Raw genomic sequence first — 14144 nt, forward strand, 5'->3', positions numbered from 1 at the left:
TTTCATACAGCATTTTGTAGTGTAATTAGGACTGTTTGTTGCAATGAATTCAGCAATAGAAATTCCTTAGAGGTGGAATAATAATTTTAGCCCAAATCTGAATCAGCAGGTATTCTGATATACTGTGTGTAGTGATGCTTATGCTTAATGAAATATTGTATGAAATACAACAGAAAGCAAGAGCCCATTCAAGAAACAAAATTCAAAAACACAACTTAATGGAGAGCCATCATCTAAGAGAAAAAGGCTAGTTGAAGGAGACATCAGCTTAACGTCATCAGAAGATAAAGAGACTCTATCAAGCATCCACCTAAGCAGTGACCTTCTATGTGGCGACAAGGAAGGCACTGTTTGCACTGAAACTGCAGAAGAAATTTCCAAGGTATATTTGATTTTCTGGCTATCAGAAATGACAGTTGCTTTTGGCTTACAATTAGCTATGCTTGGATTTAGAAGTTAATTTCCACTGTTAATTTCCCTAATATGAGTATAAACAGTGTTACCTGAAACTGATACTGGCATGATAGAAGTAGAACCATTCTGATTTGAAAAAGACGATTAAAAGGGTTTGTTCTGGCAGTCCTCCCACACAAAACATCACTAGCAAATTGAGGACCCTGTTTACTAAGCTGCAGTATAGGCGCGCTAACATCTTTAACACGTGCTAAAAATTAGTGTGCACTAAGGCTAGAAACACCTATAGAAATATATGGGTGTCTCTAGCGTTGATACACGCTAAAAACACTAGCTCACCTTAATAAACAGAGCCCTGAGGTTTGGTTAAAAATAACTTGATTAGCAAGACCACCATCATGGCTTATTGAGTATGCACAAATACTATCTGTTATTCCTTAGCATTAGCAGCAGATGCATCCAGGAACTGGTGGGTTGTATCCGCCTACCAGCAGGTGGAGATATAGAACACTGAAAACCGTAACCCTGTACGCCCAGCTCCCTGTCTGCTCTGGGGCTCATTTTCAAAGCACTTAGCCTTCCAAAGTTCCATAGAAACCTATGGAACTTTGGAAGGCTAAGTGCTTTGAAAATATGTGTTAATCTCCATCAGGTGGTAGACGGATCCTTACCAGCTCCTGGATTCTTGGGGTTCTCCTGGGCCCTTTGGCCAGTTGAGTATGGGGGCGTCTGGCTGAGGGTGCCGACCTTAAGGACATACTTGTGCTGCAGGTCCCTGTCCTACCCCTATCTCCTTCTCTTTCTGTTGCCTCCCTGTTTGCTGCAAAAAAAAAAAAAAATCAATCTCTCCTGGCAGCCAATTAAAATAAAAAAAATCTACAGAGAAAAGCCTGATAGCTCTTTTACTCATTCTTGCTTAAAGTGCTGAGGGTGAAACAGAATTCGTTTTTTCTCTGCTGGAATCGGCTGTTTTGGCTCAGATTTCTTTCAGGCTGTGGTGGGGATGACGGGAGTACCATTGTGGGCTCCTCGTGAGAGTGTCAGCCGTTCCATACGGTTTCCTCTGGCGCCGGTGAGTACCTCGCACTTCTTGTTGGGGCGGCGGGGTCCGGCGAGCACGTTTGCATCTGTTATGGCTGCGGAGGCGGTGAAGAAGTGTTCCCGCTGCGGCTCTCGCAGTTCGGTAGCGGTACTCTGCATGGCACGGTGCGCTGAAGCGACGGCAGAGGCAGGGCAGCTGAGTAGTGACTATGCCCGCGTTTTGGACCACGCAGCCCTCAGTTCTGCAGCGCTTTCGGAAGCACCTTTAGAGCCCGCACTTTTTTCTCCTCTGGAGTCTTCCCGCTTCAGCGGCGCTGCAACGCCTACTGGTGCTTTCAGTGGTGCTTTTTGCCCTGCTGGGTTTGAGATGCGATTTTCCCCCGATTTTGTTCTGTAATTGCACCAGGCTTATTTGCTCAGGAGGGGTATGTCTTCGGGGACTCTTTATTTCCCTCAGTCCACTTTTGAACCCAGGGAGGTCCTGATTTCTCAGGAGGATTTTTGGTTTTCCTTTGTCTGCTGAGTACATGGCTTCTAAACGCAGACGTTTGTCTGTTCTCCCTGATTGGGGGGGGAGTCCGGGATGCCTGGGTCTTCCCCACCTTCAGTGGCGATGGGGTCTGGGTAATCCTCTAGACCCTCTAAATTGGAAGACTTTGAGGAGGGTGAGCCTCTGCTGGGGGAGCAGGATGATCCTGCTGCTCTGCGCATTTTTCATCGTGAGGAGCTTTCTTCTCTCGTATACGAAGCTTTAGCAGCTCTTAATATTTCCAATCCATGAAGAACTGTCCATGGCTGCGTTTAATTCTCGGATTGCGAGCACGAGGAAACCCTCTAGGGCCTTTTTCATGCACGAGTCTATTCAAGAACTTATTTCCGCTCAATGGGCTGACCCTGAGGGGTATTTAAAAGTGGCTATGGCAATGACTCGCCTCTATCCGGTGGCTCCCTCTTCCCTGGAGGCCTTTTCTCTGCCTAAGGTGGATGCTTTGGTGACTGCTGTCACCAAGAAAACCACTCTCCCGGTGGAAGGGGGAGTGTCACTTAAGGACATGCAGGACAGATGTCTTGAAGCTTCCCTTAAGCGTTCCTTTGAGGTGGCCGCGTTAACCTTACAGGTGGCTGTTTGTGGTTCTTATGCGGCCAGAGCTTTTCTGGCCTGGTTTCAACAGAGTCTAGAACAAGATCAGAATTCGACCTCTGGGTCTTTGGCTGCTGCTCCGATGGAGTCAGTGCTCGCTTATTTAGCGGATGCTCTTTATGATTTGGTCAGGGCCTCGGCCAAACAGATGGCTCTGGTGGTGTCAGCTCAGCGTTTGCTTTGGCTGCGTCACTGGGCTGCTGATATGGCTTCTAAGCAGCGTCTCACGAGGTTTCCCTTTCGTGGGAAGTTGCTTTTCGGGAAGGATTTGGGAGAGTCTAAATCTCACCGTCTCCCTGAGGACAGGCCTAGGTCTGCTCCTAAATCTAATGCGGCTAGACCTCAATTTCGTGAGATGCGCCATTATCGTCTGGGTCGTACTTCTTCCTTTCAGCGTTCCCAGTTCCAGCAGAAGCCTTCCTTTCGGAACGATAAAAGAGCGTCGGGAGCTGCCAACAGAACTCAGGCTACCAGTAGGCCTCCCCAATGATGGGGCACAGGTCCATCCCTCGACTGTTGCTATAGGGGGTCGGCTGTCCCTCTATCACGAGGTGTGGGCCACTATAACGTCCGACCAGGGGGGTCTTGGATATTATAAAAGACGGCTACAAGTTAGAGTTTACCTTTCCCGTTGGAGACGGATTTTTGGAGTCTCTCTGTGTCACGTTCTCCAAGAAGCAGGCCATTCAGGATACCCTTCAAACGCTGTTGGATATCGGGGCGGTAGTCCCTGTTTCACGAACCGAATGGGGCACTGGCCGGTATTCAATTTACTTTGTTGTCTCTCGCAAAGGGGGCACCTTCAGGCCTATTCTCGACCTCCAGAAAGTGAACGATTGCATCCGGGTTCATCACTTCCATGTGGAGACAGTTCGATCGGTGATCTCCTCTGATCAGCTAGGAGAGTTTCTCAGTGCCTTGGATTTGAAAGAGGCCTATTTACACATACCCATTTGGCCCCCTCATCAGGCTTCGCTGTTTTGGGGCGCCATTTTCAGTTTTGCACTCTCCCTTTTGGCCTAGCCATGGCGCCTCATATTTTTTTCAAAGTAATGGTTATGGTGGCGGCCTCTCTTCGGAAAGAAGGAATCCGAGTTCATCCGTATCTCGAACGATTGGCTCATTCGGGCGGATTCATCTCAGGAAAGTTTGATCGCGATCTCGCGAGTCATCGAGTTTCTTCAGTCCCTTGGCTGGGTGATCAACTTTCCCAAAGCCATTTACTTTCCTCCCAGATGTTGGAATATCTGGGGGTGCTATTTGATACGGTTCGGGGACAGGTCTTCTTGCTGGAGAGCAGGAGGCTCAAGCTTTGTTCGCAGTCTGTTGCAGTCCTCTCATCCTCGAGCTTGGGAGTACGTGCAAGTTCTAGGATCGATGATGGACATTCTGGAAGTAGTTCCGTGGGCCAGGGCTCATATGTGTCCTCTCCAGCGCGCCTTGTTAAGTCGCTGGTCTCCCATGTCTCAGTGGAGGAGTGGCCTAGTGGTTAGGATGGTGGACTTTGGTCCTGAGGAACTGAGTTCGATTCCCGGCACAGGCAGCTCCTTGTGACTCTGGGCAAGTTACTTAACCCTCCATTGCCCCATGTAAGCCGCATTGAGCCTGCCATGAGTGGGAAAGTGTGGGGTACAAATGTAACAATCAATCAGAATTATCTTTGTTGTCTGGTGTGCCTTCCGGGTGCCAGAGGCAGCATGGCCTGGTAGCTCTGTGCCAGCAACCTACGGAGGGGGATGCTTTTAGCGTCTCCTCCTTGGGTTATTGTGGTGACGGATGCCAGTCTCTCAGGCTGGGGAGCGCATTGTCTTCATTGGGTGACTCAGGGACTATGGTCTCAGATGGAGGAAAAGTGGTCCGTCAACCGCCCGGAACTGAGAGCAATCAACCTAGCTTTCCAGGATTTCCAAGATCTTCTGGAGGGTCAAGCGGTTCGAGTCCTGTCAGACAACACGTTGGCGGTAGCTTACATAAATCGCTAGGAAGGCACTCAGAGTGTAGCTTTGGCCTCAGAGGCAGCCAACCTGCTTCTTTGGGCGGAAGGCCGTCTTCTTTGTCTTTCAACGGCGCAACTTGCAAGCCAAGTTCCTCATCCAGAATCTTCTCGATCTGGCGGAGTGGGAACTTTCGTCGAAGGACTTTCAGCTAATCTATCAGCAGTGGGGCACTCCGGTAATGGATCTCATGGCGAGCAAACGGAATGCAAAAGTGCCAGCATTCTTCAGCAGAAGGTGAGAGTCAGATTTGGCAGGTCTGGACGCTCTCGTCCAACATTGGCCGACAGTCAGTCTCCTCTACACCTTCCCTCCTTGGCCGCTAATTGGACGTCTCCTGCATCGGATCAGGAGCCATCAGAGTCGTGTGGTGTTGGTAGCCCCAGACTGGCCTCGTTGGCTTTAGTATGCCAATCTCATGCGACTGCTTGTAGACTCTGCTGCAGCTTCCGCTTTTTCCGGGGTTACTTCATCAAGGCCCGGTTCAGATGGAGGATGTCTCCTGCTTTGCTCTTACAGCTTGGTTCTTGAGAGGGCGAAATTGAAGAAGAAAGGTTATGAGTCAGTGATGCCACGTTGCTCCGTGCTCGTAAATGTTCTACTACTTCAGCTTATGCCCGGGTGTGGCTCACGTTTGAGGCGTGGTGTGCCTAACGTGGTTGGTCTCTCTTTAAGGCCTTGATTTCTCAGATTTTAGCCTTTCTGCAGGATGGTCTAAAAAAGGGGCTGGCTTATAACTCTGGGTGCAGGTTGCTGCACTAGCTTGTTTCCGAGGGCTCCTTGCCAGTGTTTCACAGCTCATTCAGACATGGTGCAGTTTCTGAAAGGTTCGCTCCACCTCCGTCCTCCTTTTCAGAGTCCTTGTCTGTCTTGGAAGTTGAATTTAATCCTTAGTGCTCTTCAGGGAGCCCCATTTGAGCTGTTGGGTGCCGCTTCGGTGAAAGATCTAACTTTGAAGACAGTGTTTCTCCGATGACAAGCAGGCTGCTTGTTTTCACAACTGGGTGAAGTCCACGGCAGCCCCAAGGAACGGAAATCTTCCTAGCAACAAAAGTTTGCTTAGAGCCTTCGAGCGCAGGCGAGAGCACCGCGCATGCGTGGCCATCTTCCCGCCCGTCGTGCCCCGATCAGTTTTCTTTCTTTCCGCGGTGAGGGAGAGGCTGCTTGCGGTCTCTCTCTGTTTTTTGCCCAGTAAAGAGCCTTCGTCTTCGCGGTTTTTTCCGCTTTTTCTTTCTTTTTTGCTCTTGTTTGAGCTGTTTTCCCTTCAAAAGAAAAAAAGGAACCCTTTATTCTTAGGTAGGTTTTGTCCCCTCTTAAGTTTCTTTTCGCTTTCGTCGTGGCCCTCTTAGGCCGCGCGTACACATTTCTCTTTTTTTGTGCCCTTTTCTTTGGCACCATCGAGAACTTTGACTTCGCCGCCGCTATTTTTCCGTCCATGACATAGAGGATTCCCAGTGGCTTCAAGAAGTGTGCTCGATGCAGCCGGGCAATCTCAGGTACCGATGCCTACTTGTGGTGTATCCAGTGCCTTGGGCCCGACCATCGCCCAGACGCGTGTAAGTTGTGTCTTAGCCTTAAAAAGCGGGCACAGGCGTCGAGACAAGCTCAGCGGGACCGTCTGTTCGGAGCTTTGCGCGGGACTTCGACATCAGTACTGTGGTCGGCGTCGTCGATGTCTGCACTGGAGATGGCATCAACATCGGGAGCGCAGGTAATGGCTGTCCAGATACCACCACACGCTGGGAGCAATGAGCCATCGAGTGGGTCTCCACCTGCCTCGAAGACTCCTGCTGTGCAGGCCCACCAAGACTGACCACTTTCGGACCCGACCCCGAGCAGGCGTGTGGATTCCACGTCCTCATCGGTACCAAGGAGTACTGATGACGTGCCTCGAGCAAAGGCTAAGTAGCATCGCTATCGGGTCTCCTTCTAGACATGGTACTGGGAGCTCGGACAGCCCGATACCGCCTTGCCCTTTGCAGATTCTGCCTCCGACTCCTGCACCGGCCCCACAGCCTTTCCCAGCAGACACTCTGGATGAGCGCATCCGAGCCATTCTCCCAGGTCTTCTGAAAGGGCTGCTGCGTCAGTCTGTTCCGGTACCGGGGGGTGCTTGCGCCCTCGGTACAGTCGATGGAAGCGGCGGCTGGTTCTGTTCCTGTGGTGCAGTCCCTGATGCCGATACCGCTTGCGGTATCAGTCTCGGCTGCCACACAGGTCGACTCCCCGTCGACATCGCTGGAGGGAGCTTTAATCGCCGCCGGCACGGGAGTCGACTTCTCGACATCGCCATCGAGGACGGGGTTCCTCGGCGTCGAGACGGGCCCGGTTTCGGACTGCAGTCAGAGAACGCTTGTCCGACACCGAAGAGGATGCCTCCGTGGGAGGAAGAGGAGGATCCCAGATATTTCTGTTCTGAGGAGGTCTTGTGGTTTTTCCTCTGATCCTACTCCTTCACCAGAAAGAAAGCTTTCTCCCCCAGAGAGTCTTTCTTTCTCCTCATTTGTCCGGGAAATGTCTGTGGGCATTCCTTTCCCTGCTGTGTCTGTGGATGAGCCCAGGACTGAGATGCTCGATGTCCTTGACTATCATTCTCCACCTAAGGAGTCATCCACTGTCCCTTTGCATAATGTCCTTAAGGAGACATTGCTTAGGAATTGGATGAAACCACTAACTAATCCCACCATTCCCAGAACAAGTGAGTCCCAATATCGGATTCATGGAGAACCTGAGTTGATGAGGACGCAGTTACCTCACGATTCTATGGTTGTGGATTCCGCTCTCAAGAGAGCAAGGAGTTCTAGAGATTTTGCCTCGGCGCCCCCGGGACGAGAATCTAGAACCCTGGACTCTTTTAGGAGGAAGGCCTATCACTCCTCTTTGCTCGTGTCCAGAATTCAGTCTTACCAGCTCTATACGAGCATCCACATGCGGAACAATGTGAAGTAACTGGCGGACTTGGTGGACAAGCTCCCTGTGGAGCACGCCAGGCATTTTCAGGAGGTGATCAGGCAGCTGAAGGCGTGTTGCAAATTCCTGTCCAGGGATGCTTACGACACTTTTGATGTTGCATTCAGATCCGCTGCTCAAGGTATAGTAATGCGCAGACTCTCATGGCTGCGTGCCTCTGACCTGGACAATCGAGTCCAGCAGCGGCTTGTGGATGTTCCTTGCCGGGGGGATAATATTTTGGCGAGAAAGTCGAGCAGGTGGTAGAGCAGCTCCACCAGCGGGAAACCACCCTCGACAAGCTCTCCCACGGGGTGCCTTCAGCATCTACCTCAACAGGTAGACGGTTTTTCCGGGGAAGGAAGAATGCTCCCTATGCTTACAATAAGCGTAGGTATAATCCGCCTTCCCAACAGCCTTCTCAGGCTCAGCACCAGTGCGCTCGTTCGCATCAACAGCGTGCGCCCAGACCGGCCCCTGCAGCTCCCCAGCAAAAGCAAGGGACGGGCTTTTGACTAGCTCCAGATGAGCATAGCCGCTGTAAAAGCACCTGTGCCGGACGACCTACCGGTCGGGGGGTGGTTAAAATATTTTCACCAAAGGTGGCCTCTCATAATCACCGATCAGTGGGTTCTTCAAATAGTCCGATTAGGGTACTCCCTCAATTTGATCTCCAGACCTCCAAATTGCCCACCAGGAGCACAGTCCTTCAGCTTCCAGCATAGGCAGGTACTTGCAGAAGAACTCTCTGCCCTTCTCAGCGCCAGTGCGGTTGAGCCTGTTCCACCAGGGCAAGAAGGGCTGGGATTCTATTCCAGGTACTTTCTTGTGCATAAGAAAAACGGGGGGATGCGTCCCATCCTAGACCTAAGGGCCCTGAACAAATTCCTGGCCCGAGAAAAGTTCAGGATGCTTTCCCTGGGCACCCTTCTTCCCATGATTCAGGAAAACGATTGGCTATGCTCTCTGGACTTAAAGGATGCTTACACACACATCCCGATACTTCCCGGGAACACAGCACTTCCAGTATTGTGTGCTGCCCTTTGGTCTCGCATCTGCGCCCAGGGTGTTTACAAAATGCCTAACGGTGGTTGCAGCGTCGCTATGCAGACTGGGGGTGCATGTGTTTCCTTACCTCGACGATTGGCTGGTAAAGAACACCTCCGAGAGAGGAGCTCTACAGTCCATGCAGATAACTATTCAGGTCCTGGAGCTATTAGGGTTTGTTCTAAATTATCCAAAGCCCCATCTTCTTCCAGTTCAAAAACTAGACTTTATAGGAGCTCTGCTGGATTCACAGGCGTCTCATGCCTATCTCCCCGAGGCGAGGGCAGACAACCTTCTGTCTCTTGTTTCCATGGCCAGAGCATCTCAGCAGATCACAGCTCGGCAGATGTTGAGGCTTCTCTCCCATATGGCCTCTACAGTTCATGTGACTCCCATGGCTCGTCTTCATATGAGATCGGCTCAATGGGCCCTAGCTTCCCAGTGGTATCAGGCTGTACGGAATCTAGAGGATGTGATCGAGCTGTCCACCGATTTTCACAATTCCCTTTGGTGGTGGACGTTTCGATCCAATTTGACCTTGGGACGTCCATTTCAAATTCCTCAGCCGCAAAAAGTGCTGACAACTGATGCATCCCTCCTGGGGTGGGGAGCTCATGTAGATAGGATGCATCCCTCCTGGGGTGGGGAGCTCATGTAGATGGGCTTCACACCCAGGGAGTTTGGTCCCTCCAGGAATCTGGTCTTCAGATCAATCTCCTGGAGTTGCGAGCGGTCTGGTACGCTCTAAAGGATTTCAGAGATTGGCTGTCCAATCAAATTATTCAAATTCGGACAGACATTCCGGTTGCCATGTACTACATCAACAAGCAGGGGGGCACCGGATCTTGCCCCCTGTGTCGGGAAGCTGTCCAGATGTGGCTTTGGGCACGCCAACACGGCATGCTTCTCCAAGCCACGTATATGGCAGGCGTAAACAACAGTCTAGCCGACAGATTGAGCAGGATAATGCAACCTCACGAGTTGTCGCTCAATTCGGGCGTTGCCCGCAAGATCTTCCGAGCGTGGGGCATCCCCTCGGTGGATCTTTTTGCCACTCAGCTCAATCACAAGGTCCCTCAGTTCTGTTCCAGACTTCAGGCCCACGACAGACTAGCGTCAGATGCCTTTCTCCTGCATTGGGGGAAGGGCCTTCTGTATGCGTATCCTCCCATACCTCTGGTGGGTAAGACTTTGCTGAAACTCAAGCAAGACTGCGAGGTCATGATTCTGATTGCGCCCTTTTGGCCACGTCAGATTTGGTTCCCTTTTCTTCTGGAGTTGTCCTCCAAAGAACCGTGGAGATTGAAGTGTTTTCCATCACTCAGAACGAGGGTTTGCTTCTGTATTCCAACCTCCAGTCTCTGGCTCTCACGGCCTGGATGTTGAGGGCGTAGACTTCGCCTCCTTGGGTCTTTCTGAGGGTGTCTCCCAAGTCTTGCTTGCTTCTAGAAAAGATTCCACAAAGAGGTGTTATTCCTTCAAATGGAGGAGGTTTGCCATCTGCTGTGACACCAGGGTGCTAGATCCTTGCTCTTGTCCTACACAGACCCTGAATACCTTCTACACTTGTCATAGTCTGGTCTTAAGACCAACTCCGTAAGAGTTCATCTTAGTGCAATTAGTGCTTTTCATTATCGTGTAGAGGGTACGCCTATCTCTGGACAGCCTTTAGTTGTTCGCTTCATGAGAGGTTTGCTTTTGTCAAAGCCCCCTGTCAAACCTCCACCAATGTCATGGGATCTCAACGTCGTTCTCACCCAGCTGATGAAGCCTCCTTTTGAGCCACTGAATTCCTGTCATCTGAAGTACTTGACCTGGAAGGTCATGTTCTTGGTGGCTGTTAATTCAGCTCGTAGGGTCAGTGAGCTTCATGCCTTGGTAGCCCATGCTCCCTATACTAAGTTCCATCATAATAGAGTAGTCCTCTGCACGCACCCCAAGTTCCTGCCGAAGGTGGTGTTGGAGCTCCATCTGAACCAGTCAATTGTCTTGCCAACATTTTTTCCCCCGTCCTCATACCTGCCCTGCTGAACGTCAGTTGCACACATTGGACTGCAAGAGAGAATTGGCCTTCTATGTGGAGCGGACAAGCCCCTTCAAACAGTCCGCTCAAATGTTTGTTTCTTTTGATCCCAACAGGAGAGGAGTTGCTGTCGGGGAAACGCACCATTTCTAATTGGCTGTATTTCCTTCACTTATGCCCAAGCTGGGCTGACTCTTGAGGGTCATGTCATGGCTCATAGTGTTAGAACCATGGCAGCGTCAGTGGCCCACTTGAAGTCAGCCACTATAGAAGATATTTGCAAGGTTGCCACGTGGTCATCGATCCATACATTTACATCTCACTACTGCCTTCAGCAGGATTGCCGATGCAACAGTCAGTTTGGGCAGCCGGTGCTGCAGAATCTGTTTGGGGTTTAGAATCCAACTCCACCCCCCCTAGGCCCATTTTTGTTCTGTTCCAGGCTGACCTCTGAGTTAGATGTTTCTTCGTAGGTCAGTCCTTGTTATGTCCTCACCGTTGCGAGGTCCAATTGACCTTTCTTTGTTGTTTTGAGTGATCCTGGGGGCTAGGGATAGCCAGTCGTGAGAACAAGCAGCCTGCTTGTCCTCGGAGAAAATGAAGATACATACCTGTAGCAGGTATTCTCTGAGGACAGCAGGCTGATTGTTCTCACATACCTGCCCGCCTCCCCTGTGGAGTTGTCCTTTCCCTCTTTGCTTTGTTATTGAACTGATCGCACGCAGGTGAGGTGCGCACGCCTGCGCGCGCTCAAAGGCTCTAGCAAACTTTTGTTGCTAGGAAGATTTCCGTTCTTCGGGGCTGCCGTGGATGTTACCCAGTCGTGAGAACAATCAACCTGCTGTTCTCGGAGAATAACCTCCAGGTATGTATCTTCATTTTCTGGTGGCTATTTCCTCGGCATGCAGAGTTTCGGAATTGGAGGCTCTATCTTGTCGGGAGCCCCTTTTGCAGTTTTCGGATTCGGGCGTCACCTTGCACACGGTTCATTCTTTTTTGCCTAAGTTGGTTTCAGCCTTTCACTTAAATCAGCCTCTTTTCCTTTCTTCTTTTCGAAGAGAGGATTTTCCTCATCACTTTGCTCAGCTGAATCTTCTCGATGTGCATCGTTCGCTTATGCAGTATCTGTGATTGACTAATGAGTTCTGGTGTTCAGATCATTTGTTTGTTCTCTTTGCTGGGTCCAGACGTGGTTATGCAGTTTCCAAAGCAACAATTGCTCGCTGGATTAAAGAAGCCATCTCTTCTGTGTATTTGCTGAAGGGTTCCGTTCCTCCTGAAGGTCTGTGAGCTCATTCGACTCGAGCGTAGGCGGCTTCTTTGGCGGAGACTGCAGCTCTTTCCTTGGAGGATATTTGTTGGGCTGCTACTTGGGCTTTGCGCCATTCGTTTGTTAAACATTATAGGTTTGATGTAGAGGCGAGGAGGGATGCAAGTTTTGTGACGGCGGTGCTCTCTCAGGGAGTGGCATCTTCCCACCCTGTTTAGGGATTGCTTTGGTATATCCCACCAGTTCCTGTATTCATCTACTGCTAATGCTAAGGAAGGTAAAATTATGTATTACCTGATCATTTTCTTTTCCTTTAGTTGCAGCAGATGAATCCAGGATCCCTCCCTACTTTCTCATTACCCGCTGTGTTTTTTGGCATTTTGCAGACATTTAAGCAAGATAGAAGAAAAAGAAGCAGAATTTGACAAAGACAGTTAATTTTAACCGTTCATTCAACTCCTTTTCAGTTCATGGAGTCGGATTTGGTTAAATTTTCAGATTGATTGTTTGGCTTGTTGCCCTTTTGTTGTGAGGAGAGTGTTCTATTTCTGTCTCCCTTTGTTTCTCTGCTTTGGGATATGACCTATACTGAGGAGACAGGGAGCTGGGCGTCCAGGGTCACTGCTTTCAGTGTTCTCTATCTCCACCTGCTGGTAGGCGGATACAACCCACCAGTTCCTGGATTCATCTGCTGCAACTAAAGGAAAGAAAATTCAGGTAATACATAATTTTACCATCTGTACCTTTTTTTTTTTTTTTTTTTTACTGATGCATTAAAATGTACCAGGTAAAGATAAATCAGGGAATACAAATACATTGGCCAAGATGGGCACCCACTTTTAGATTGCTGTACAGTATAATATGACATCCAAAGTTTGTGATATGGTTTAATTATCAGAATGTTAGCATGGAGAGTGGTCAGTTTTACAAGAAGGAATGAAAAGATAATCCCAAGTCTTTTCTTTCTTTAGGGAGATTGCTTTGATTCATCACTTGGGAAAACTAGTTGTTCTAGATATTCAGTTTCTGGGTTTGCGTCTGATCTTTTGGCAGTAGAAGGAAGAGGTGAGCAGATTTATTTATCCTAAAAATAGGAGACAATGACCAGTGTACATAAATTAAGATACTGACTCCATTTTTTTATGTCTGCATGTAAACCATATGTTGAAGCATGAAATTAAAATGTCTAATTTCTTATCTTACTAGACCAATGCAGACATGGATTTATACTACATATCTGGACTGGATCTAGCAGGATTCAAGGAAAGGAAATGAGTAGGTAACCAATGGGTTATGGCAGAGAGAGAGAGACCATATCATTTGCATGCTTGGCCCTATAAAAGGGCACTGTGCAGGCACAGCTCAACAATATTTCTCTATCTCTGGTAGATGGTGACAGGCATGCTGTACAGTGGTTCTGAAGTGGTCTTAACTTATTGTAGTTCTTTTCTTTCCTTTTTTATGGTAAACCGCTTTGATCTGCATGTCCGTTAAAACGGTATATCAAGCCATTAATAAATAAATGAGAATAGTGGGTCAGTTCAATGATCCATCTAGTCCAGTATCCTGCTTCCAACAGGGGCCAATCCAGATCACAAGTACCTGGCAGAAACCCAGGGACACATTCACCTGGACTAGTTGGAGAACTGGTTGTCCAGTAGAGTTTTGAAGGGCAGAGATGAATCTAGGGTCTGGTGTTTAAACTGGGTTCCTCCCTCTATTTCCCCCAGGTTTAGCCAGTGGATCCAAGGTTTGAATCTCCATCCCTGACTAGGGTTACCATGTGACTCCAGAAAAAGGAGGACAGATTAAGCCAGTCTGGGTTTTACTTCCATGGCTTTCAATGGAAGCAAAACCCGGACTGGATCAATGTGTCCTCCTTTTTCTGGAGCCATATTGTAACCCTAATCCCTGACCCCCATCTCAAGGGCAGTTTGCTCTTTTATTTAAACCAGTTTTGTGTTCTTTTAAGCTAGCCACAGGAGGAACAGGGAAGCGACTCCTGTGGAGGGGAACCTGGTTAGGAACAGCCTCTGGGACAGAGACAGGTATTGCAGCTGGTGTCAGTCAAGGCCAGGATGTGCAGCTGAGCAGTAAGAGCCAGGACTCGAGCTGTGCTGGGAGCAGCACAGAACTAACCCTGCAAGATTGTTTGTTTGCACCAGGGTAGTTTTATTATGATGGGCTCAGCCAGTGGCACAATTATCGAGGCACCACAGCTGGACAGAAGATCAGTGTAAACATGGAGTGGGCCTTGTGTAAGAC

The 14144-nt window shown here is 49.4% G+C and overlaps 1 protein-coding gene across 1 annotated transcript in view; it reads left to right on the forward strand.

The window, feature by feature from the left end:
- CDCA2 (cell division cycle associated 2) overlaps positions 1-14144 on the forward strand; it is a 254447-nt gene that overhangs the window by 40726 nt on the left and 199577 nt on the right. The window contains exons 6-7 of the mRNA XM_030201830.1: positions 174-382; positions 12851-12944. Coding sequence (XP_030057690.1) covers positions 174-382; positions 12851-12944 — 303 coding nt within the window. The remainder of the gene's footprint in view (positions 1-173; positions 383-12850; positions 12945-14144) is intronic.

Source organism: Microcaecilia unicolor, chromosome 4 (assembly GCF_901765095.1).
Source record: "Microcaecilia unicolor chromosome 4, aMicUni1.1, whole genome shotgun sequence".
NCBI classification, from domain to species: Eukaryota; Metazoa; Chordata; class Amphibia; order Gymnophiona; family Siphonopidae; genus Microcaecilia; species Microcaecilia unicolor.